The 27,372-nt window shown below is 40.5% G+C and overlaps 1 protein-coding gene across 1 annotated transcript; it reads right to left on the minus strand.

Annotated features, from left to right (window-relative positions):
• On the minus strand, positions 1-26,779 carry si:dkey-112e17.1 (uncharacterized). Its single transcript, XM_061037611.1, has 7 exons — positions 26,619-26,779; positions 12,090-13,066; positions 8,772-8,823; positions 7,489-7,612; positions 4,770-4,912; positions 1,909-2,151; positions 1-1,436 (listed from the first exon to the last, which is right to left on the minus strand). The coding sequence occupies exons 1-7, from the start codon at positions 26,697-26,699 to the stop codon at positions 759-761; spliced, it is 2,298 nt and encodes a 765-aa protein (XP_060893594.1). The 5' UTR covers positions 26,700-26,779; the 3' UTR covers positions 1-758.
• Positions 26,780-27,372: the final 593 nt, after the last annotated feature.

Consider the following 27,372-nt stretch of genomic DNA (forward strand, 5'->3'; position numbering starts at 1 on the left):
TGAATGAAATAGCCTTTATTAAAACTTTACATAGATTCATTATTCATTTTAAATACTATTGTGGTTTCTAGTTCTCTCTTCTTATACTACATAATATCGTATAGTAGAAACTCTATTTGCATTAACTTTATTTAATTTCCCTTTTATAATCCAGGATGAGCTTCAGGAGAACATACTGCATCCACATGTCGTAACACAGTCGATGCTCTGCAGAACACTTTTGGGTAATAAGTCATTGTAGAAGCATTCATTATCCAGCACTAAGAAATAAACATCAGAAAAAAAACAGGAATCTGGCACTAGCAGCACAAAATCCACAATGAATGAGCTATTGAAAGCAAAGTGCAATGTTTGAGTGTTATAACTGGCTGAATAAATCTAGTTTTTCTAAAGTGCTCCTAAGAGTTCCGGGTTATGGATAATTGCTTCGATAATACTTTTTTCTTAGCATTTTGCAATCATTTTTTTTTATTTTATTTTTTTAACAAACACTAACCACAGCAGTCGCAGCCTTGGCATGGTAAGCAGCATATTATTCCAATATTTGTCCAAAGAAAATCATATAAAAATACAAAACAGCTAGAGTGAGAAGAATAGATTTGCCAGCAGCAGCTGAGGCTACACTTGATGAAGTAATCATTTTGTAATAGTACAGAAAGTAAATGTTATATATTTTACAGAGTGGCACTAAGAGTTCAGAAATGTATAACTGGCCCACCAGAGTCTCTGCTCTTTTCACAAACTTGAAGACTGTGTGGTCACATGTGATTGGTCACACTGCACAGCACTGAGGACTGACTGAGAGACGGCTGGTTGACTTTGTTTGACTCGATGGATGGGAGCGGCCCCACCCCTCCTGTCACCTGGCTCCCCCATGGCCTCCACTCGGGTCTGGCCCTCTGGCTCTGGGGGCTGAGGCTGCTGCTTGCATCGAGAGGCCTCTTCTTTTCATATATCCCCCTTATCGCTCCGTTCAGCACGGTGGAGAGAGAGGTCTGATCCAGGTGCTCGGCTGAGACCAGAGGCTGCCGGTCCTCCTCCTCAGAGATGGCGAACACTGGCACACTGATGTGATCAGCCTCTCCTGGGAACCTCTTCCCGGCCTGGCCACTCTCGATCTGACCCTGGGTGGAGGACGGAGAGCCAGGGCTGGAGTCTGAGGGGGAGCCAGGCGCAAGAGTGAGACAGGGAGCCTTCGTCGGGTCTGCCGTCCCAGAGAGCAGGCCAAAGCAGTGCCCTGTGAAGCGGGAGCGCCGCAGATTGCTTGCGGAGTTAAGACGCCGCTGCCTCTGAGCAGGCTGTGTGAGGGGGTAGGAGGCGTTGCTGATGGAAGAGTCGGATGTGATGCTGTTGTCTGCATTGGCCTCCAGGTGAATGTCAGAGAAGACCTTCCTGCTCTCGCCCTCCCTGCAGTCAGTGACCAAACTGGATGGAGTCTGGAATTATACGAGACCGTTTGTACAGGTTTAGAAGAATAGGACAACTCCAGTTCATTCAAGGGTCACAGTTAACCATGATTGTACTGTAACAGCATGCACTATATAAGAATAAGTTATTTAAATGATCAAATAAAGCCACTTTGAATGATGCAAACTACACCTGCACTTTTATGTTAGGGCAGGTTATAACATTCTGCAGTGGTATGTGTGATAAAATGGTAAATTAAGGCTGGATAAATATATTAAATGGGTCAAAAATGATGAAAAATATCTTGATAATATACAGTTTAATAATGTACTCTTGTTCTGAGCTGCAAGGCCACCATAAACTAGAACATTTAAGAGACTTTAAATTAGAAGCAAACTAAATCCAACTGACACTTGAACTCTTTAAAGCACAGACCTCATCATTCTTATTATGCCATAAATGACTGTGGGTGAAACGACATGAAAGGTTTGTTGTACTGACGCTGTCCACTAGCTTGGTGAAGGGACTGGTGGAGTTCCAGCTGCACCACTTCTTATGCAGCTGCGGCAGAGGAGGGAGGAAGTCCTGGAAGGTACGTACGCTCCAAGCTCTGGGTCTGGAACAGCCGCTGCTGCTGTCCTTGGCAGACCTGGAGCCATTTGGTGAGGCATTGGAGTCTAGTGAGGGCCAGTCACCTGCGGGGCCTGGACCTGTGTCACTGTGCCGCAGAAACCTCTCCCGCTGCTATGAGGAAGAATGCATCGATTATTTAACATCGTTTGAAATGAGAGGTCTGGGTTTGGTAGGCATGTTGACTGATTCACATACAGGAAGTTTTTAGCTGACTCTCAGAGTTTCTATGTGATGTACATGAAACCCCGACTCTTCAGTGTCCAGGAGCAAAATCCGTTTCCAGATATTTTATTAATAAGAAGTTCGGAAAAAGAATTTCCCTTGGAGACCAAAGGTTAAAAGTAAAAGATGGCAGAGAGAAGATAAACAAACTAATTAGGGAAGAAGACGACCACACAACATAAATAGCTTGCATATCAGAGGCTGCATTATGCTCAAGCACTCAACTGCAGCTCGAATGGTCAATGACCTGCACTGAGCAGCAGGCTTGTTATTCAATCATGCACGCATCTTTGGTATTGAGCATCTATGGAAAGACTGGACTCAGTAACAAGCCCACTGCTTAGACAGAGGGATAATGATATCAGGTAACAAGGAGAGGAATCAGATCTGTACACTTCACTGTGTATCTCAGACACCACGAGAGACGAGTCATAAAAACAAGAGACATTGATTCCCTTGTTGGCGAATGATAACATCATAAACAGTAAAAAAACATAAGGACTCAGAGTTTTGAACATTTCTCGCCCAGCAGATTGTCTTGTGGACTATGTTGATAGATTAAAAAGGAACTGTGATGATTAGCTTGGTCTGCTCAAACACAACAGACTGATAAGCATGTGTTGCTCATGTTTTAATCTCAATCATTTTATTAAGTTTACTAAAGCGGTCAAGAGGATAGCTCTGGCAATACTGAGTCAAAATGCTGAGTATGCATAAATCTTTGCTACTGCACTATGCATCTCAGGCCCACACTTACATCAGAGGACATTTGACTGTACTGAGATTTGTATAGGTTGTATTTGCTTGAACAACCATGAGGCGCTAAATGTGATCGACAGGTTAGATGTGTAGAGCAACTTTATCCATGCTGATCAGTCAGCTGCTGTTGATCAGGGGAGGGGGAAGGTTTCAGGGGTTGCAACCATAAGAGTACGAGTCCAGATAATCCTTTTCACAGAGTCACTAGCAGCTAGCTTTGTCTAGACAAGAATTAGCTAGGGGGTTTAGATAAAAATGGTCTAAAGCCCCATGAACACAATGGCAACTTTTGGATTTGACACACAGGGTTAGAAATCAGCTACCAAACACAGTCGCATACAAAACATGGTTCCAAAGGTCGAGTCTGAGACCTTTATTGGGTGTAAGGGGAAGCTAAACATACTCAACCAAAACTAATAATAATACAAACAGTAGAATTAAGTCTCAGGGGGAATGCACAAAGACCTTTTTGATCCAGACTTGATCACTTCACATTGCCTACAGCACGAAAGGTTTTAGTGTTCCCTTGTGTTATTGTAACTGAATTAAATCAGTTTCTAGAAGGGGCCCGTTGCAAAAACATTTTTATCAAACGGGGGTTCAAAGTTGATTTAGGTCGGCATATTCGAGGATGTGTGGCATCAAAATAAAAAAACCTGACCTGGAATTTCCCCCTGGCACTGACATCGAGAAGATGAGTTTGGCATTTTTCAAAGACTTTGCCACTGTCAGCAAATGCAACATCCCTCAAACATTATTTCCATGGACGTCTGCATTGAGGACACACACACAGGCAGACCACACACTGCGGGCCAAAGCGTGCATGACACACACAGACACACAAACGCACACAATTGGAGCTGGGAATCTGGCTCTGTAGATAATACTCCATTAGACTAGCCTGCACAAACGCTTGCCAGTCCTTCAAAAAGCTGCCAGAGCTGTTTTATGCCAACTCTTATTCCAAGAGAATACAAAAGGGAGAAGAGACAAAAAAAAATGTTTGCTCAAACCATTGCCTCTTCCTCAACGCTCCTCACAATTTTTAATTATCCTCATTTCCCATTTATGTCCTCATCGTTTTCATAGTTTTAGGTTGTACCATGCGTATGCCAATACATGGTGTGAGTCTTATTAGGGACACTGGGTCAATTCAAGTAATGAATGCCCTCTCACCTCGGATGTGCATTTGTTCAGGGATCATTTCCCCAAAGTGAGGAGATCACCCACTGAGAGGTCGCCCTAGCTGCGTCCATGCTAGTGGCTATGTGTAGCTTTAGGAACTGTAGTGCTGATGTCAACATGCTCACAGTTTTACTGCTGACGTGCAGATGTTTAATGAGGTTCATTTGAAACATGTCAACAAATTTAATTTCATGTGTTAGCCTGCCAGCATTTGCTAATACGTTCCTAAGGCCAGTACATAGACCCCATGGCTTGACCCCCAGGTTTTCAGCCTTTGTCGTTTTTGCCATCACCATCTTGGCTTTTTGGAGCCAGAAGAGTACAAGTCTGCATTAGAGGTTTGAAATGCATCACACCTTTGTACTGACAAGATGTCATTGTGGTAGTGACATGTCAGCTGTATGCAGTTGTGTAATCTCCAAACCTGTGTGTGGCAGGCCGTACAATCAGGTAGGAACATCACCAGCTATAAACATGAAGCTTTAAAGGACTCCTGAATATTTAACTTTGAAGCAAGTAAGGTCTTAACCAGACAACTGCACTGACATCCAAATGGGCCTTACTGTGTGAGGTGAGAAGGGTAGCCTGCTCGGGCTAGGGGCTGAAGATACAATGAAAACCTCGTCTGCTCCAAGGTCGAGTTCCGTCAAACCGCTGCAGGACAGGTCCACCTCTTCATTGTGGGAAATGTCCCTGCCAGCACTGACTGCAAAGACAGAAACATGATATGACATCAAATATACTGAGAACACTGCTCTTTATATCAGCTGAACTAATACAATAAAATGAAATAAATCAATGTTTGTGTTTGTACACAGTGAAGACTCTTGTTTACCATGAAGACAAGGTTAAACATGCTGCTTGCTTTTCGAATATAAGAATTGATCAGTGCCTTCAGACATTAGTGTTACTAGGAATGATTTCATGGAGCCAGAAAGGACGTCTGAAGACATGTATATAGGTGAGTTCATGCTGGTTCAAACCATTGCAAACAGTGGTGACTCGTTTTGATTTCTTCTTAAGTCCTAAATGTTAATCCAGTATGTTTGTCGTAATGAATCTGATGGACTTGAAAATATTTGTACTTACACTAAGTCTAAAACAGACTCAGTCTGAGGGCTGTGTGAATAAAACACAGTTTGAAAGTAGAGTGGAAAGACGTGCCTGTTGTGACGTGCCTGTTTGTATCACAATCTGTACTCGCTCATATTTTATTAAAGGCAAAAGTTAATATAAGTCTGTCAACTTTTCATCACATCGTGGGGTTGCCATGAGTTTGGACATCGATATAAGGGGAAACAGACAAGAAGTTTTTCTAAACCAGTCACCACCGTTTGCATTGCCATTCATCTGTGTTTTACTTCTAAGAGTGTCCTTGACAACAGTATTCTACAGACAACAGAGGTTAGGTTTTTTCACGTTCCTATTCTGACCTGCAAAGGCACAAAAAAGATATTCTTTCCCTTAAACCCAGGATCTGGTAGGCTTCTCCGTGTTTCTCTCCACTTGCTTTAGCTGTTTTTCTGCCACCACCAATGGATGTGATGTCATCGTGAGGTCTATAAGTCAAGGCTCCACATTTCTTTCATGCATGTAGTTTTGTTTTTCCTTTTTTATGACTAATACTTTTTATTTTGTGTTTGTATTATCTTAACATGTTCTATAAATAAATTGACTGACTAATGCCCTCTTCATCTTCAGTTGAAGCAGTACAGCCTGTAATGTTGAACTGCAATTTTAAAAAGGTTCAATGACACAACATGCAGAGTTGGCAAGTCTCAACTCCTTCAATGTTTATAAGCAGAGTGTTTATGTGTAAACTCTTTACACCATGACTGGAGCAAACACAGAGGGGACTTTACTCCTCTGTTGTTCAAACTACTCCCAGGCTGGGAGATTTGTGGGTTAAATGCCACAACCCACAAATCTCCCAGCCTGGGTTCAGTCCCACTGAGAGAGAGAAGCGTTCTGATTGTTCCAGGATCTCTCCAACACTAAAAACATTGACGACTACAGACCCACCCAGAGTTCACGGAGGGTTCCTGGTATACAGTTTGTTTTAATTTACAGTAATACCTCGTGTTAGGTACATTTTTCCTAGGAAAACTCCTGGTTGACCAAAAAGATTTACTGTTTAATGTTTCCAGAAACAGCTGTGACAATTTGTTAGGGATAAACAGAAGAAAACTGTTTGCAGAGTAAACACAATAGGGGGGGGGAAAGAAGGAGTCATCCCAGAGAAAATACTAAGCAGCAGAAAATCCAATCCTCCAGTGTTTGATTGACAAGACATCCCCGGAAAAAACATCACAGACATTAGCTGTTTTCACATATGCACTCCTGAAACTATCTAGATAGTTGATAGGACTGCTCGAGAGATTCTCCCGACCTGGCCGTTCACATATGCTCCTCACAGCTGGAGACTATCCCAGTCAGACGGGAGGGGGGTCGGGGGGTCTCCTGAGGTAAGACGTGATGTAAATAAACAACGCGGAAGTAGCGGTCGAAGCAACAGAGTCCACTATACAACGCTATAATGAGAATATTTGCCTTTATATCAATGCTATGTGTAATCCAACAGAATGACAACATCAACAAAAGAGTGAAAAACAACATACTGACGAGCAGAAAACATAATGCAGCCGTTTAACAACGTGCACAGAGATCGTAGTGTAGCAGTCGCAGTATATAAACGTCACTCCCCCTACAATTGGCCTGAGATGAATTCTCCGGAGAATATCCTGCAGCGTTCTCACATCAGCCCACTCAGACTTGCTGGAAAAAATTCTAGGGATCTGGAAGGAGAAACTCCGGGTGAAGCTCCTCCTGGAAATATCCAGAGTTTTTCAGTAGATTTCTGCTAGTGTGAAAGCCCTTATTGAGGCACATTCCTTAAAAACCCCATGTCTTCACTTTTGAATGACAGCACTAAAACTTTATCTTGTCATTACTCTACCAGGAAATGAAATAATAGCAGACTTTTATTCCTGAAGGTGTTATTATCATTCCTAAAATGATTCTAGTCAAATGTCTAAACACGTTGTAAATATAAATAAAAATGAATGACATCCACAGTAATGTGCAATTATGGGCTCTGTGCTGCAGCAATATCACATATCTTTGAATTGTGCAGGAGGAACTGAAAAATCCAAACCAACCAGGGCATACACTGAACATTTTCAGCATGAAGAATGTACTTTTTGTCCTTTGTTTAAAGCTAACATTATTGGTACAACAGATCATTCCTACTATTGTGTGTGTGCAGATGTATGTTCTCCTAACCTGTGTGTGGCAGGCTGCCATTGTTTTTGCCTTGCTCTGTCGTTGCCTCCAGGTTGGTCTGATTCTCGGCAATCAGCTGCAGCTCGCTGACCTCCGCCCTGATGCTTTGGACCCCCTCTGGCACCTACAGCACAAAGCAGTTCATACAGTAGAAATGGCCACAGAAGTTGTTTTTACCTTATTGTCTCAATATACTCAAATACAAGGCATAATGGAATGGATAACTACATGAAATAACACGTTCCACAAGTTCAACGGTTTCAAAGTATTCCCTACTTTCTGGTTTCATTAGTACTACTACTATTATTAAGCTTTATTCAATATGTACTGACCCTATAGATATATTGTGCAGTAATTACTATGAAATGTGGGGCAGTCATTGTTTTTCAGGTTGTTAGCTTTAAAGTGGATGTTGATTTAAACAAAACCACCCATCTTTTTTTGTTCTATTTTGCCTCTTGTTTGTGTATTATTAAAAAAATGTTCAGTCATTATTTAAATTTTTTTTATTTATAATAATCAGAAGGAAAAGCGGCTAATGCAGATCCAAATAAATAATGAAACAGATTCAGAGTTTGTTGTCCTGATACCTGAAATGCAGGAGACACAAAGTCAGCTGTGGAGATGTCTTACAACCATAGGCTATAGACTATATCAAACATGGACGTAGGTTGTTTCTGAAGAGGTGCTCTGATCCAAATCATGGCCGATGGCATGTTGTAAATTCTTTTAACTTTTGATCAATCTAAAAACAGCCTCCCTGTTTTATGCTTATAACTTTTGTTACTCTGTTGATGTGTATTGGAAATATCCAAGCGATCTGAAGGGGAATATAAAAGGTAACGTGAACCTGTGAGTATAAGTGTCTGTGGTGAGCAGAGGGGCGGTGTGGCAACAGTGGACAGAGTTAAGAATATCAAAAGAAATGTCCAGTGACCTCAGGTTGAGCTCTGTATTTATTAATTTAGAATTGTATTTTGGTCTTTCTGCCTTTCTTTAGATGGGACTGTAAATAGAGTAGGAAACGTGGGAGAGAGGGTGGGGAATGACATGTGGCGAAGGAGCCACAGGTTGGAGTTGAACCCATGCCGCCCGCTTGTATAGACTTCATACATCTTGTTTGACTTAACTGCTAGTCCATTGGTGCCCCAGCTCTGAATTTTTAAAGGACTGTCTTACAGAAAAATAAGGCCACAGCAAGAAGAAGACGGGTAGGGGCATGTTAGAAGGACAATGGAAGAAGAACTGGGAAACAAGAGCATGTAGTATGTTATGCAATGTACCTCAGAGTTGCTGGATGCACAGGAGCTTGCTCTTTTCGGACACAGTTTGGGTCTGAAAATACAGTACCACAGTAATTTTACAGTTTATAATTACAGACATATCCAGAAACCAGCTGTGATGAATGTCCTCTTTTATTTTAATCTGACTCTTGACAGTTCTTTCCCAAGAATAAAAAAATCCTGGTGTTCACACTTTGACCAGAAATGTAAAAATGGACACTATCCCATACAACTGTACTGACTGTAACCACCCCCATTTAATACAAAATAGCTCCAACATACCCGTGGCTGTTTCCCCCTCAATAGTTGCTCTATTGTGGTGTTGGATGATAGAGCAGGATGCACCACAATCTTGCATTCACAAATACCACAACTCATAACATTTCACAAAGTGGTCGTTACTGAGAAGTTACTGCTACGTTATGCTTCTTCCTGTAGAAATGCATCACTGTCACTGCTGAGGGCCAAGTTATTTGCCCCACAGACACACTGGTGGCTATACTGTTATATACTTTCACATCTGAAACAGTTACAAATATTGTCAGCTTATGCCTATTTTCCCATGCATCCTTCAACCAGTGAAGCATGCAGAAATACTCGAGCAAGTTCCCGCTTATTAAAAATTACCCTTACAGCTGAATGAGTTCATTACTGTACCAGCAACAGGTCAACTGAGGGTAACCCCTGCTGTGACACTTTTCCACCTTCGGCTGTTTTCTGACCAGAAGGGAATTGGGGGGAATTAATCACACAACGGCTTCAAACTTTCAAGATTATTTATCTCAGCAGGCTAGTTTTTTCCCTAATGATTTCTGTGAACACATTTAAATGATAAGGAAACTGTATGAGAAAAAATCCCAGCTACTGTTGCTGCTCTTGAGCTTGAGTTTCATGGTTCTGCATTTCCTGGCTTCTGAAAGACTTGTTTTGTTGTTCTTGCAAATTACACTTTCATTTTATTGAACACATGCTTCCAATTTCCTTGACATTAACAGTGAGAACCTGTGGATTTATTGTGCCTAATGGATTAGTTGGAGACACTGATCTGCATTTGAAATTAACACTATTACTGTTAAAAAGAGGTTTTTTTCTCACAGCAAGCTAAGGCTGACGCAAAGCTTTACCTCTCTGGATTTTGAATCAGCTGGACCAGTAGGGAAAAACAGACACCATGTCAGAACAGATAGTATTACAAAATGTCCAAACTTAACCCCCACAGGCTTGGGTGGATTGTCTGTGAGATGGATAAGAAAGAACAGCTTGTAAGGAACACCCTTTATTAGCTGATAATGCTATACCAAACCTACATTGAGCTTTAATTCTCCTTGTTGTTCCTTTCCCTGATTTCCCTGCCCATTACTCTCGTGCATTTCTGTGCTGGAATCGGTGCCAGGTGCTGCACCTTGAATGCCCCTTTCTTTGGCAAGAATGCGCCACATCAAGGAAGCCGCACAGTTGCAGCCAAACCTAACTAATCTCCAAGGGTCACCACATCAGGGACTGAGGCTTCCAGCTGAGTCAATACAACAAAGTGTTGACTTTGTGCTGCATATATGTGAGTGTCTGCATCTGGGTGTGTGTGCACATTTACTGTCTGGCCAGCCCACTTTCATTAATAGGAGAAATCAAATAGAAGAACTTGTGAACTTTCTCAGAGGAAAATCAATGAAATGCTCACAGCTGTGTAACATTATACTCGAGCACCCTGGTGTTTCAAGCAACACAACAACGTCAGCACAAAACCCAAAGAGAAGCACCAGTCGCTGAAGCCAATTAGACATGGTGGCAAAAAAGGTACTGTATAGTTCCAACTTCTATGTCTGTTATGCACACTGCCCGATTAGCTTTTGTAGGTTAAAACTAAATCATTACTTGAGGTGCATTACTTTCCTTGTGACAATACCTAAACAGCTGTTATTCATATCAGTAAGATCATAACGTTGTAATACCACTAAGAGCCAAATCCAATGGGAGATTTGGTTTAAAAAATTGCTGGTGTCTGCTCTATGGGCCTCAAATATTAACACATAAAAAAGTACCAAGAAGATTCAAGTAACTACATCTAGGCTTTTTGCTTTGTGCACCACTAAGCAAATCTCATTATAAACAGAACAGAATGTGTAACTCTACATTGGGTTATATTTATACATCCATGCATCAGCATGGAAAACATACTCACAATAGTTATGCTAACATTAAGATGTTATGCAGGAATAACGATGCTCATGTTTGTTGGGATGCTGACATAGTGAAAATGGACATAAGTTCAGCTGAGACTAATTGGGAAATTGTTTGCTTTACTGGTTGTCTGACATTGTAGGTCGCATGTTATGCAAATTAAACTTTACCATGTTTTTCGAACACTAATATGTGTCCTTAGCCCATCTACAAATTCCCCAATTATGAGAAAAGTCCACCCTCCACGGCTTTTGTCTGCTCCACTTTTCGGAGTATGTATGCTCAAACAGGCCGTTTGGAGACTTTCCCTTTGTGACATCACAAAAGGGCAGTAACCCCTCCCACGGGTGGGTGACACTCCCACAGCTAGGTATTTGTTCTGCCCTCTGACTCTGCCTTCTTACTGTAAACAATAGGGCAAGGTGCAAAATAGCTCAAGCTAAATCCCCTTTCAGAGAGGGGCGTGGTTGAGGACAGCTGACTTGCATTTAAAGCTACAGACACAGAAACAGCCTGTTCCAAGCTGGGCTGAAATAGAAGGGTTTATAGGCATGATAAAGTAGCGGATCAGACTGGACTTTACCAAGAAACTTCACAGAAATGTTTTGGGGAGCTTTGAGACTTAATTGAATGAGTTAAAAAGGATTATAATATGTGACCTTTAAAGCAAAAAACGTCAATTGGAGGATCGAAAGAGTTTAAACTTGACAAGATCAAATACTAGTAATTTGTAGTCGTTCTCTGGAGACCATGAATTACTGTACACAAGTTAAGTAAGTCATTCTGGATATTGTCATATATTTAAAATAGAATGAAAAACATGAACTTGCTAACGTTGAAGGTATCTATTAAATGTGGGTATTCACTGATGCGATCTGTTGCACATTGATATCAGCATCATGCCTGGTTGATAGAAATAATCACATCTGAAAATGCACCTTTATCAGTAGCCGATGTATCAGCTGTGTGGTATTAATTTAATGATGGCAAGCAAGTGTATCTAACTGCATATTCAGAGAAGAGGCCTGTATTTCCACTTTGATTTATGACATCTGTTAGACCAAGTAGGATTTATAATCTAATTAAGAACCTTCACAGCTTTATGTTTCAGTTTGTATACAGTAATTGTTGTTCTGTTACCTGAAAATGATGCAGAGGGCACTTGTAAGTATCAAAGCGAAGAAGGCAGCTCCACTCACAGCAGCCAGCAGAGAGTCTACTTTACTGGTTGCTAGAGCGGTGGCTCGACGGTCCCCCCCTGGCTCAGTCAGGTTGTGGTAATGGAAGAGAAGTGCAAAGCCACGACCCCAGTGGGTGGTGGTGATTAACTCCATGATCACCTCCACCATCTCCTGGTTGGAGCCAAAAACCAGCTGGCTGCTCGGAGGCCGGTTGGAGCCGCAGAACCTGGAGGAGAAGGTGATGAGGTCCGAGATGTAAAGGACATCGTGGGGGCAGGTGTCAAGCATCGAGTGTTGGGTTTCGGGGCTCACAGCTGGAGTTTCGGTAGAAGGTGGAGGGGCAAAGGTTGTCTCCTCCATTACTGGGCTTGGATTAGAACTGGGGCTGAGGTCTCCCATGAGGTGAGACAAGGAAGCAGAGTTTACAGCTTTATCTCCATCAGGCACAGCCCCAAGCAGGAGGTGAAGAGAGGGAGGAGGTGGTGACGACAGGCCAGAGGAGGCTTCTGCAGATCTTTTGGCAGAATTCGAGACTTCGGCAAGCTCCATTTTTGTGGACTGTTCCTGGACCACTACTTGCTTGACCTCGCCATCCTTGGAGGACTGCTGATTCTTCGTGACATCACCTGCACTCAGAATTGTGGTATCTTTAACTTCTGATGAAGCTTCATCGGACACTAAGCCTCCAGGAGTGAAAGTCACCTCTTCGTCCGCCTCTTCCTCCTCAAAATTAGAGATGGCGGCGAACTGGGCAGCTGAGTCATGGCTTTCAAAGACGTCAAAGTCAAATATCTCCAGAATCAGCTGGTAATCAACAGGCACAAAGAACTGCCAAACACAGTGTGTCCCAGAGGAGTAGTTGTAGGGGAAGCCAGGAGACAGAATAAGACCTTGGACATCCACCACATCCACCTTGGCACCACAGTCAAAGTATACCTGCAATATAAATGAGATAAGATACTGAATCCTAGTGCCTTAGATTTTAAGGTTTATTTGAGACATTTCCCCTTCTAAGAAAGACAATTTACTTTCCTCACATACTGCTGCACTAAAGTGACCAATTAAAGCATTGAAAATGCCTGACACAGCCTAAAATGTGATATCAGAATTGGTGCATATCCAATCTTTACATAGAACCAATACCATAAGTCCCACGCCTCCCCAAATGTATTCAGTTTTTCTGTCTCCAAAACAAATTACGATTACTGTCAGATCAATTTAACTGTAAAGGACAAAAACAAAACAAATGAAGACCTTTTACAAATGATCTACTTCCTTAAAGGTGACATCAGGATGGCTTTCTAGCTTACATGCCGCTACTTGGCTGCCCCTTTCATAGTTCAGTATCTTTTGGTAACAGTTACTTCAGTAAACCGAGTCACACCATAACAATGATAGCAATTACATTCATTTCGCAGGAACAGCCTAGGGTCATAAAAAAGAACAACTTGCATTCATTTTTCATGGGAAGGGTATCTGTCTTTTCCAAGACTCAATCTTCTTAACTAAGCTATTAAAATCTAACAATCAAGACAAACTAATGAGATGTTGGGGAGAATGCTGTGATGAACTTGCAAATCTCAGTCATATATTTTGGTCAGTTAATGTTTTAAGTGGGTTTTGGGAAAACTCTGCAACAGAGCTTTAAAATATTTGTGACCTTTCTCTGAATACAAACTCACAAGTCCTACTGTTAGGGAAATTACCTGGATACCTACATACATACTTTTGACAGTGAAAACCACTTATAGATCCAACCAACACAGCAGCCACAATCTATGCATCTGTCAGACCACTGACAAATAAACATGTCTTTCTGATTAATTGTTCTTATCATCTGAGGGTCTACTGTACTATTTCAGTCTTGCATCGGCAATCGTCCCCACAATCCAAATCCAGAAAAAAGTTTTAATTCAAACACATTACATCCATATATAGATCCATGGATTGGCTTTGACCTATCAGGACCTTTCCCTGCCAATGAGAGCTTGACTAGAAACAGGACTTTCTTTCTCTACCCACCGTGATGTAAGCACACATCTACGTGCTGTATGTTGGCACATTAATCTGTGAAACCTGGTTGCCATTCATACACTAATAAAAATGTATCCCTCCACTTGAAAGTATCATACATTCATCAGCTACTTTACCGTATATCCTCTGAGATCTATGTAGTCAGTTATTGTTTTTTTTTTAACTTCTTTGTTTGTTCGTTCTCTGAATCCGTACCAAAAGGAAAATGTTTTTATCAGAACATAATCTAAGCTCTAAAGTAAGAGCTCAGCCCAAACACTGCCAAGGCTATTGCTTTTGATTCCCACCTGTGCCACCTATGCTAGCATTCCTGTTAAAGTTGGGCATTATGTTGAAAAGTACGAAGCAGTATTGTGTTACCCTCAGCCTAAATTGTCAGATGAGTCATGTATTCACATGGAGCACAAAAAGTGATTAAGTTCTACTGAATGTCAAAGGCACCAACAACAATTGCTGTTAGCAAATAATACACCTCCACTTGTGGTCTGATTACTCCCTGACATAAACCAGCTTGAAACTGAACTATTCAACCCTGCTGCTCTGCCTTTATATCAAAGCCTGTGTTTTGCCCGTATTGGCTCCTTGGGTAACCCTGGGGAGGGTATTTCTTCAAACATGCTAGCTATAATTCTTTCCAGGTGTGTGGATGTTAGGGGGACCTGGTCCTAATCACAGGCAGATGTGTGGCTGGGCCAGAGAGCTAAGGACCAGACCTTTCTAGGGGGGCTGTGTGTTTATGAGATTTCCTGTTGGCCCAAGTTCTGGACTGTGGGAATGACCCAGACTAGCAGACCCCCATGCCAGACAGGTATCAAACCAACACCCGCGGGCGACACTTGTGCTCTGGACTGGGCTAAAAGGATAAGAGATCACTTTGAGAATGTGTATGGGATGGGAGCGAAGAGGGCAACAGGGGCAGAGGGAAAAGTCTATGGAGCCAGAATGGCACTTTGATTGCTCTATAGTCAATATTCCCCCCATCTGAATGCAGTTAGCAAATACATTCCTCAGTCAGAACATTTTCAGTAGCAAAATTCCACATGTCATTTTCAATCATGACATTAAAACAGCATTATAGTTGATACAGGTGACTGTCCCATGGCCTGCTCAAATCCTGTTACAGGCAGGTAAATAGGATGGAGAGCAGCTTGAAGATAATGTGTCTGATTGTGTGTGTGTGTGTGTGTGTGTGTGTGTGTGTGTGTGTGTGTTTGTTTTGTGTGTTTGTGTGGTCTATTGAGTGATTGATAAACTGGAGTTACATTTGAAGAAGATAATTTAAAGGCATCACCCACCCTTTATCAGGACACACTGTAAAAAATGAATGAACAATAGGTCTTAGCTAAACTCATACTCTCAACCTTTTTAAATGACTTTTTAATAACACTGTTAGCTACAAAATGAGCCTTTTGCTACATTTTTATCAACTCAGCATGGCATATCAAGTTAATCTGAGACTCCCAAAGCCTTTCCTGTGCAAACAGGTAGTCAAAACATTATCCAGCAGTAGGTTGCTTCACCAAAGTTATTTTCAAGATGTCTCAGTTGTTTACTTTCTGCCACAAATTACAAAATATTTGCCCAGGGCAAAACCAGCACTTACAGCTGATATTTCCATAAACTGTGCAGCTCCACTCTACTCTATGTCTACGCTGATACTTTAAGTCTGCTGCTCCAGGCATGCCAGTGGCTGGCACGGCCTGTCGAAATACTACATCAAAATGTTGGTTATGTCCTTGGGCAAACATTTTGTCTTCCTGGGTAGACAGCAATCTGTAGCATAGAAGTCAGAATGCCTTTGAAGATACTATAACTGTCTTATAAAAATCCTGCAATGTTGTCCATTCAAAGCACTACTGCATGTGACCAAACAAGACAGCATGCAGAGGAGCAATAACACAAAACTAAACCAACCATATCCAAATAAAAGATATAAACCTTTATTTATCCCACAACAAGGACATTTTCAGTGTTACAGCAGCAAAGAGCAAGAATTGACATAAACAGAGCACACAGTGCAGAATTAAATAGTAGAAGAGCAGTAACAGAGCTGCAGTTGTTGCACATGTAGTTTGAGCATTCACAGGAATATTGAAAAATATTATCATGCCCATAGGTTATCAATAAAGCTCCAATAACATCAGACTCTCAAACTTAACCAGCTAATAAACAAAGACTAACTGACTGACTTGTGACATTATTTTGTATAAAAATTACATCTTATGATATTCTACTCTCTTATTGTATATTACACTTTATTTTTGCTTCAAAATTGGGAGAAGAAAATCGCAATAATCAATAGTATCTAATCGCAAAATTGCAATACTTTAGAATCTCAATATTAATCAAATTGACACCCAAGAATCATGATACAACCGAATTGCCACAAAGGCATATTGTCCCAGCTCTACAAGCCATAGTTTTCTAGTTGTATTTCCCAATAGTTGTTGTTTTTTCTCTGACTGGCATTTGGAAACAATTACATTAGCACATGTCATGCTACACTTGCACTTCCTACACAGAAATTAATGCGCTACAGCAAAGAATTACACGGATGACATTTGAACGGGCCAAATGCCATTCCTGCTGAGGTTAGAGAGAGAGTAAGCCGATTTGGGGTTCACTGTGTTTGCAGTGGGGTTGCGCAATGAGGGGGACCACTTCACAATATGGGGGAATAACAGGGGGAGGAAAAAAGGACAGCATGTCCCCTTTTAGGGCAATATTGACCAGAGGTGAGAAAACATGTTTATCTATCTTTGCCATAATGCTGCTTTGCTGGACTTCCCTTAAACTCTGTTCAAAATTTGCTTTCATTATTTCCACTAGAAAATAAATACATAACTTCTAACAGAAAATGTTGAAAACCATAATGATGTTGCAAAAAAAATGTAACTACTTATGTGTAGAACTTTGAATGTTGTCAGATCTTGCATCTGATCAAACAAAACTGTGTCATGAACAGAGACTGAGACATCTCTCCCACCAGGATAAAGGCAGCAGAGGTCCCTACCACCCTGGGATGAGCATGCTACACTACACATGAAAGGGCCCCCGAGTGCCACAGTGTCGAATGGAAATGGGACATTCTTATAATGCCAAACATCTCAGTTCTGTTACATCACAGGCCGCTCCAATGGTAGGACACTAATTATTCAAGGATGCCTTTTCTCATGGCCAAACAATGGGCTGCAATGCTGTTTTAGTGAACCACTCCACTAACGGGGAGGGGAGATAATATTTTAATGAACTGATGCTAATCAGTACAAGGGAGGCTGAAAGTTTAGCCTACATAAGTGCCTGCTGGTCATTGCGCCCCAGTTGTGCTGCTGACAGGGTATTTCCTGGACAGAAGTAGATCAACTATTCACATAATTGTCTGAAATGACTTGTTCAGTGAAACATCAGACCAGCTGCTGTCATTACTGAGGGGCCCCTCACAAAAAGTATTGTTCTATCGTTTTAACTTTGCATCACTACATCCTTTTAAAAAAAGAGTTTCACATTCCAGGACGGGGTTCATAAGTGTGTCTAATTACAACAGAGGCGATTTTAAACCCACTGACTTATGCTAGGAGCTGACATCATTATATTATGTAAACCATTATATTTTTCCTATTTATTATTACATAAGAGCTATTTTGTAAACATGCTTTGGGACTTTTTTGCCTTTTTTGGATAGGGCATCTGAAGGGAGGCGGGAAATTTGGGATTAGAGAGTGAGGGTGTTGGAGATTGGACTCAGACCAAAGGCCGCGGGGACAAGGAGGAGTAGGTGCACAACTTAACTGCTAGGCTCTCTGGTGCCCCACTCACTCACACAGCTATTTTATGAATTATACTTTTCATTGGATTTTCAGAGTTCTACATAAATTTGAAAAGACAAAATGTTAGGTTAAGTTCAAAAGTTCTTGGCCAAAAAAACCTACATATCATCACCACTGAAAATAATTTGAAATAACTTTAATTGGTACTTAAGGCCCTGTTCTAAATTGGCTCTCGTCCCATATGTTAAAAATAGCTAAAGTCATTCAACAACTTCTTTACTCCAAGGAGTTCTGCTGGGTTCAATCTTTGGTCCCATAATTTTCTCACTGACCATGTTACTTCTATTGAGCCTGGTTAGTCTGTTTAGTGTTTTCTCAGCCCTATACACTGATGAAATGCATCTGTATTTTTTGTTTGGTCTAGCCCTGCTCTTTTTGTTATGTCTTGAGATAGCATTTGTTATGAATCGGCACTATACAAATATAAACTGATTGACTGATAGATATATGGGTCATTTGAGTATCCTTACATTTTTTTAAGAAATCCAGAATTACAAATGCACTTCTCCAAAGAGTTTTTTGATGCCATGACTGGTGCAAAGCTACCTTCTTCAGGATCAGCCAAGCAGCCCTGTTCTACATGCAACGTCTGCAAAATGCTTCAGCATGGCTGCTAACCAATACTAGATCCCAAATCACACAAATCCCTGCATTGGTCCCCCACAAGGTACAGTGTATGAAAGACTTTGAGACACTGCTTGTCATAAACACTATCTGTCACTTTCATACATTCATAAATTTCTGCATCCATGTTTTACCTGTTGGCAACTCAGATCATCTGACCATGATCACTTTTCCTTAACTAAATACAAGGGTGACTTAATTTCTTCGAATTCCTTCTACATAACAGGCCTCTATTAAAAATGATTGTATATGTTTTCCCTGTATAGTGCCGTTTATTTATTGCATTCACTTTTTTTAGTTTCCATTTCAAATAAAGCTCTTTGAAACTTTGTTTTTAAAATGATTATATTAAGCAACATTGAATAACTTAACCTGAGGCTGTCATTTAGTTTTGAGCCCAATTTGTTGCATAAAGGTGCAAAAGTGGAAAAAAAACCCCACCACTTGTCAGTACACCTTTATTTGACAAAACAGAAGTCTGCTGTCTGACCTAACTGTTGGCTGATTTTTTTTAAACCACCCAGGCTGACGACACCACTGTAAAAACTCTGCAACACGAGCTGCTGAAGTACTGTTACCACACATATACACTCAAACACACACACACACACACACACTATGCCTCTCATGCACAAACAGCCCAGGACTGGCTCATAAACAGGCAGGCGGGCCCCACAAAAGGGGGCAGGAATCCTCACCAGCTCTGTTTACTGGAGGAGAAAAGTGACACTGCTTCACAGGCTAACACTTCCGAAGCAGCAGTCCACTCAGGATGCTTTTCAATCACACTGATCTCCCAGATCTGGACTCTCATCTTCATCAAAAAGTGTCTATTGTGTCCAGAATTGGTTTTCAGTTTACTTAATTAAAAAGGTTTTTGACATCTGATTCAAAAAATGGGCAAGAAATGTATTTAAAAATAGTTGGGTATGAAAGGTTGCAACATACTGTAGCTTTTTAAGTCAGCGACGAAGAGCCGACATAAAAGGAATCACAAGAATATAATGTGAATTAATTTGATTATAAAATCAGTGATAATCAAGCGGAAGCCTCCAGTGTGAAAAAATGAAGCCAATGAGGAAGTGCAAAATAAACTGCAGTTCCTTGAATGTCCACATGAGGCTTGTTGCAAAAGCCCCAAAATGACCTTCACACCCATTTTGACAGCAGAAATACACATGTTTACAGCCTGGTTTTAAAATTCTGAATAGCTCATGTCTATATTGGCATACATGAAGGGGGGTTATTAATCATCAGTTGCATCATTTGATTTTATGGGGGGTAAGAGTTATAAGTAATTAGGGGCGTGACTGATCTGACAGGTACATTGTAGCTGTTTGTCAGGAAGTTTAAGGACCGCCTTTCCACGCCACTCTGCTTGTTTCTAGGCCGACTCAAAGTAGGCTGAGACAGCATTTCCAACATTGCGACCGCCATATTTGGGCTTCAACACTGCACTTCAGAAGCCAATGGGTGATGCTGTAATATCATTTTGACTGACATTTGACAGAACGTGGTTGGAGGGTACATCAAATAAACAATAACAAACTTCTCTTCTATAAAAAAAGAAACAACTAAACACTGTTTTTTGTGTTTGAAAGTTTTGGTCATCAAGTTTAGACCAAAAAGCAACTAGACTATATTGAATGTGTGTCAGAACTAAACAGGCCTTTAAGATGAGAACTTCAACCAAGTCAGGTTACCTTTTGGGTTAAACTTAAAAAATGTTTTTCTGAATTACACCAATGTTTTACAAAGAGAAATGCAGCTAAATATAAGTTGGAATGGGATCTTTAATGTTTTAGACACAATAGACAGCATCTACAACTAAACATCAGACAGATGCCATGACTCTGTTTTTATATTGCACAAATGTCTCAAAAAGAAACAGAAGAAAATAAACTCCTTAAAGTCATCCTCCACAGCTGTGAAAAGTGCTGATACTCGAGCCCAGGATTTATCACATATCTCCCCTGTGATGTCAATGCCTCGCCTGGTGGGCTCATGTCAATAGCTCTAGTTCATGCCAGGGAGAGTTTACAAAAAAAACTGGTGTGGTAGCCAGATAAGGCCCAGGCATTTCTAGGGGTGCCCTTGTTGACCACTGTAGGGCTTGCTCAGCACATTTTCCCCACCGTGTGCATCATGGATGACCTCTTTTCGCCTAAGCATGTTTGATGAACACTTTATTTACAGAGCCATTATGGGGCATTCAATGTAGCATGCACGTAATAGAGTAACACTGGAATATATTACCAATGCAGTCCTTTACGTCACACAGATATGTGATTGGGTGAACGAGGCCAGCCAATGTAGGCTCTCATTGTGACCCAAAAGTAAGACACTGGCTGCATCTTTCAGTGGCTCATTCCACTTCAAAAACTCCCCGACAGCTCAGTTGACGAGTCAAAAGTAATATCTACCTTATCGAATCAAACATTTCACTTTTTTCACTTTTCATTTTAGCTGTTTTTATTTAGTTTTTGATCCGTAAAAAGTTTGATAATTTGCGATTAACAAATAAAATTTTTAGATGAATCACGATAAAAAAATGTGATCCTGTGACAATCCTATTATTAACATATTTCCTTAGAAAAATGCCACTGATGTTGATATGATAGCTGAACCTATGGAGGCCTGAAGAGAATCATGACTAGGGCCCAACCGTTATGGAGTTTTTGCGGCCAATAACGATATCGATAGTAGGGAGAAAAAACATCCAATACCGATATATCAGATATCAGATCGATATCTTCCTAAGATCTATCTACGATCTGTAGAGCTAGATGTAGACACATTTGCGTTGATCCCTCGAATGCAGTTATCAAATACAACTGTAAAGTAATTGCGCATGTACGTGCATAACCACTTGACACACTGGAGAGCTTGTTGTAATCCATATAGCGCCCTCTGCTGATGACAGTCAGAAAGAGAACTGCTAGTGTAATACAACAATACTCAAATTAAATGCTATTTGCCTGTTTGAATAAATCTACATATATCGGCACATATCTGCGATAAAATTAGCCGATACCAATAGTCACTCTATATGCTAATCTCGGCCGATATTATTGGCTGGCCGATTATTCGGTCGGGCTCTAATAATGACCTTATCTACACTTTGGTTTCAACCAGTTTGGAGAAAGCATTTCCAGCTTTGGAATGGGACGCATCCGTCGTGATGATCAATGTCTGATGCATATGATGTCAACCAAAGTTAGTTGTCCTCCCGTGGCTGCTAGCTGTTTCTCCTTTAATGACTTACCTTTGGACTCCATCAAGGACCATTTCTGCAGCCATATGTCATAAATATTCTCTAAATGTCTGCAATAGGGCCTTCCATATACAATTGAGAGTAATGTGCATATTTTGACAATCACAGCAACATCAATTAGTGCTAAATGCTACAGATCCAAGTGAAAAAGACAGAAGCCTCATTTAGGCTACTGTCTCTGGAAGTGAGTGCCAAAGGAACTGTCACAGGGCAGGACCACTCATGTACTGCTGGGTAGGTAACTTAATTAAGCAATCAGAATTACTCATTACAGATTGTAGCTAGAGCCTACTATATTTTTTTAAATATCCGTCATATAACCAATGACAAAAACAAACAACATTCCTTGGGTTTAGGAAACATGATTAAAAATACTCCTGGATTGTAATGTGGATATTTTGATTCATTCTTGCAGACAGCCTTAGCACCTTTTAACCATATTTAGTCACAATATCACCGCAACGCACTGAAAGGACTTCGCTAGATATCTAACCAGAAGTAGCCTAGCAACGGTTGCTATAAGAGGGAGCTCTCTGATTAGTGGTCAGCAGACCAATCAGAGACCCAAAGGATCAATTGCTTGTTTTTCAAAGTGTTAAGAATGTTAAAGAGTGTTGAAATTGGTTAAAAGCACGTGTGGCAGATGTTGTAAAATCAATGAGCAATCTTGTTAATAATCGTGATCTCAATATCAATCAAAAATAATTATGATTCGTATCTAACAATTGAGCAGCCTTTTCTGCAAAGACTGAATTCCCCCCATATTTCGAGGACAATAGTATTTCCTTGGTGTTTTATTTTATTTCACAACACAAGACATTTAAATCCTTGAATTCATCAAAATACTTGAAACATGAGGCATCAACCAGGTTCATCACTGACTATGACTTCGACAGAAAAAAACAATCTGTCTCTGGGGAACTTTAGTTTGTACTTGATGTTGTGTGACCCTATTCTGTCCACAAGCAATGTATTGTTGTTCTAATGTCAATATTGTTAAATATAAGTTAAGTTAATAACTCACATAACAGAATCAAACGTTATCTTTTTAAGTGCTTTCTAAAGTCAAGTGACAGCACTTGCCGGAGACTTGTTTATATGGAGAGACCAGTAACGGAATTGACTACCGGTACAGTGATCAATTGTGGTATTGGGCACAGGTAAGCATACACTTTAACCACTTGTATGGTTCTCAGTATCGGCCAATACTTAAAGGTGCATTATGTAGTTTTGGTAGATAAATTTGAAAGTTGAAGAAGTGTACAGATTCTGTGGTTCATGTCCATAACTCTATACACAAACTGTCGTCAGAGGAAAATTTGGTCCCTGGAACATTGAAACCGTAACTCTCCTGGTAGCTTTTAAGCTCAAAACAGTGTTCCAGGGACCCATTTAAAATATAGCATAGAACTGTTTCACTTCTCTTTAAGCCTAAGTGTTGGTAAAAGGAAGGGAAAATGGAATCACAAGTTCACAACAACTGTAATTATACATCCCATATTATGTTCTTTACTGTATCCTAAAATTTCTAATCAGGCCCTTCAGTATTTGGTTTGAGAAACTTGTGAAAGTGTGTCAGATACCTATTTAAACACCATAGGAAAACACAAGAAACTGATCTTATCCATGCCAACCGACCTTATATCAGTGCTGGGTTCAAGATCAGGGTACAAAAATTTAATCAGGTGGCACTAGTTTGTTGAACTTAGTTTTGGGGCAAGAAAAAAACCAAATGCAATTCCTCTCAAATGCAGCAACTGGAGCATGAGAGTTTTAATGTTTGATCTTCTTAAGTTGGTAGGGAAACCTAATTAGACAAACGTTTGCATCTGCAACACAAACAGGACAAATTCCCTCACCGTCTGTCTAGCCCTCTGTTCATCTCTCTGTCTCTGGCCCATTCATCCCATCTCTGCAGTTCGCTGCCACACGGTGACATGTTTATCTGTTGACAGACTGTGTATCTGTTGTCCGATAATTCATTGAAGGAATAAGAGAATTCACAGTTCACTGGGGTCCTACAACTCAATTAAATTAGAGATGAATGTCCCCTCTTTCCAGTGCAAATAAAACGTTCGAAAAGACTCAGCAGAGCAACAAAACAAAGATCAAATTCACAGCGCTGAATTGTGGACTGACAGACTTGGACGCCTACCATTTTTTATCTGAGGGGGATAGAATAAATTCCAAGCTTGTTTATGCTGTTCCAAAAATCAAGTTAATACAAAAGGGGAGCGGAGGACAAAGACATCATTTACCGTGCCCCCTCAGGCAGATAATTGCAAAGATAGTGAGCACCCTATGCACACAGGAACTAAAGCTGGAGACGCTGACAATTCAATATACCACAGGCTTTTGTTATCTAGTTCTAAGAATTGCGCTGCTGAGCCGCCATTGTCCATCAGCGGAAGAGGACGACTCATGACGGGTGAAAGCTCCTCCTCGCTAACAATGTGGTCTTGATGTGCAGGGTGTAGGTCTGTATAGGGTAACCCTGCAAGGGTGTTACACCAGCCAGTGTTCCACATGGGTTCTTTAATGTCCATCATGCATGATTAACAAAACAGAAGAATATGGTGTCAGAAGACTAGAGAGGGTCATGTATTTTACAGAGTGCTTTGCTCCTATGACCCTCAAAATAAGCCATGAAATAACAAAGTATAGCCTTTGTGTATGTTCAAGTTTTCTACATTTATATTACTGTACAACTACAACTGCTCTGAAATACATTGACACTAGTTTGTAAATTCAGCTTGCCATATGTCTCTTTAAACCAATGTGCAGACTGATGTCTACATGTCTACACTCAATGTTTTGTGACCATTGAGTTCTAGGTTAAGAATTTGCTCATGCTAATATAGTAATGGAGGTTTTTAGTCAATTATTTCACGGTTAATATGCAATAATATGTGTACACTGGTTGGTTTGTAGTCCCCATTGAAAATATTCAGATGGCTTATAAGGGTGTATTTTTTCATATACCTCTATTGTGTTTTGTTTATTTTAAATTTGCTTTCAACTTTTAAGTGTTAATAAATAAATAGACTGAACTGGTTGATATAGTGTTGTCTTTGTTTGTCCTTGCCATTTTAATGTAGTATGTAGATCTAATGAGCCCGAGGGTGTCTCTAACAATAAGAGAACTACTTTACCTTTTTGTCATCAAATCAAATCTGGATGAAACTGTCTTCAGGAGCGAGCACTCAGGATCAATCTCAGTGCTGTCTATGTATAAATAACAGATCAAGGCGGCTGTCGGTGTACATTAAGAAACCCTGTCATCTTTACAGACTGGAATGTCATTTTATGGCATCAAAACAACTCCTTCACAAATCCACTGTGTGCTACTCAAAGCAGCAATAAACAGCTCAGCCTGAGTAAGCAGACAGGAGCATGAACTCTACCACAGGAGAAGCTAAAACATGTTCAACATGAATAACAGCCTGATTGAATGAAAAACATGCCCCACATACAACCCCTGACTGTGGGCTTTCCTATTTTATCAGACACAACCTTTTGATCATGAAGTCTTCGCATGTCAGATGCAAAGCTTGGGAATTTTGCCTCAGTGAGACCAGAAAGGTACAACATAAGGTTTGCATGCTCTCAATGTGTTTCCCATTTCAGCAGTTTGGACTCTGTATGCCATTCCCTGACTCTGTGAAGTGCAGAAACATCAAAACATGCCTGTGCCATCAAAACATCCCTCTGAAACCCTAAAGGATCTAATGTCTCACGAAGTAAGCCAAAAACTTTCATAACTTTGCCGTGAATGGAAAAGGTGGACTAGAGTAAGTCAGCATGATGTAAGGTGATTAGAGAAGTCTGGCTATCGCTAACGCTGGAGGGTTTTTATGGATTTCACTGTTTTGCATTGGCAAATAACCACATGGCTTATTTTTATGCAGTTTAAGTAAATAACAATGAACAGTCGTTTTGAAAATGCAACCTACTTCTAAAAAGAAATCCTGCTGCTCATTTAAAGTAAATTAGGTAGCCTACATGAGGCGGATGTGTTGTTGGCTAAATGTCTTGAGCACTGTAGACACTGTTTCAAATCTCAAGATGACTACAAAACCATTATAATTATAACTGCTGTAAGCAATAGCACACAGTTTGTTTTTCACTCACCTTTCGCAATTTCAAATGCAGCGTAAGACAAGGTCCTGTTACGTGCTGTTTTGCTACCAAATACAACGTGCACAAAACTCAATAGGAAAAGTTGTTCATTCACAAGTCCATAACTAAGTGTCAAACTGTCTTACACTTTAATTCATTCGCTTGAACCTTTATCGAATTAATGTGGCAATATGATAATGTCGGCATAAATGCTTTAATACAAAAGTCGTTACCAAATTAAAATGTCATCTCTTAAAAATTGGTTGATCCGTACCGCTTGTTGCTCGCGCCTACAACGAGGGACTGAATCTCAGTAGTAAAAGATTGTTGACAGGACGGACGTCAGAGACTTCAATTTGAAATGTAGTACACACAATGTTTTTGTCTATAAGATGCACGCCGAACTGTATGTTGACACCATACTTTTCTTAACTCGGTGTTAAGTCCCTTGAGGGCTCTGAGTCTTTGCCGAGAAGCAAACAATCATTGAATATCAACATTTACGAACGGGGCTCGTTGCCTGATTCAACCCACAGTTGTGAGCTCTCAACAGGGCTGAAGGTGAGCTTGTGAAATATTGTCAGCTTATTGTCAACAAATGTCAACTTACTTTCTGTGCAACGCATCCCATCACGAAGAGTAGATATGTTGTCATAAAAGCATGCGCCCCAAGCGACGTAACACAAGTCATTTTCCTCTGGTTGTTTCTTTTCAACGTTACGCACACTGAACCGTGTCCCGCTCCTCTGCTTCCCTCTCATTCACCTGAAGTGTCGGGAGCGCGCTTCCATCGTTCATGGGCGAACTCGAACACAGGACCAAGCCCCCTTAACATAAAACATAATTCATGAATTTTATTTTGCCTACTCAACAAATATTTATCAGGAATGTGTTTTATTTTTTTGTCTATTTCCAAAAAAAGTAGCCTAAATTGTGTTATTGAGGATCGAATTACAGAAGCTCCACCAGTTTGGCTTTCCTTCAGCGTTATGCCCTATGAAAACATTTCTTATGAGTCTTTTGTGTTTAAATATAAAAATTAAGCAAATGATGAAGAAGGGACTCTTTCTCTACAGTCTTGCGTGTTGTCTTTAAACAATTGTCCTTAAGATTAAACCTTGTATGAGAATTGAAATGAACAATTGTGTAGGCTATGGGATCCTTTAAATACACACTTACATTTTATGTGAAAAACAGCTTCTGCAAATGATAAGAAGGCCCTGCACTCTCACTTGTAGGGCATGTAGGCTATATGTCAGATACCTCCAGAGCAAATGTATGTTTCCCAAACCTTTTTAGAACAGACATACTGACTTATCATGGCATGAACACATAATTAGTGACACACAGTTAATATCCCCAAT

This window comes from Labrus mixtus, chromosome 5, assembly GCF_963584025.1.
Source record: "Labrus mixtus chromosome 5, fLabMix1.1, whole genome shotgun sequence".
NCBI classification, from domain to species: domain Eukaryota; kingdom Metazoa; phylum Chordata; class Actinopteri; order Labriformes; family Labridae; genus Labrus; species Labrus mixtus.

Excerpts from the sequence above, each read along its gene's own strand:
- si:dkey-112e17.1 (XM_061037611.1), bottom strand. The coding sequence starts at position 26,699 with ATGACTTGTGTTACGTCGCTTGGGGCGCATGCTTTTATGACAACATAT. Across the intron at positions 13,067-26,618 it reads TGGGATGCGTTGCACAGAAA|GTATACTTTGACTGTGGTGC; the intron begins GTAAGTTGACAT and ends TTTATATTGCAG. Across the intron at positions 2,152-4,769 it reads TACCCTTCTCACCTCACACA|CAGCGGGAGAGGTTTCTGCG; the intron begins GTAAGGCCCATT and ends TCTTCCTCATAG.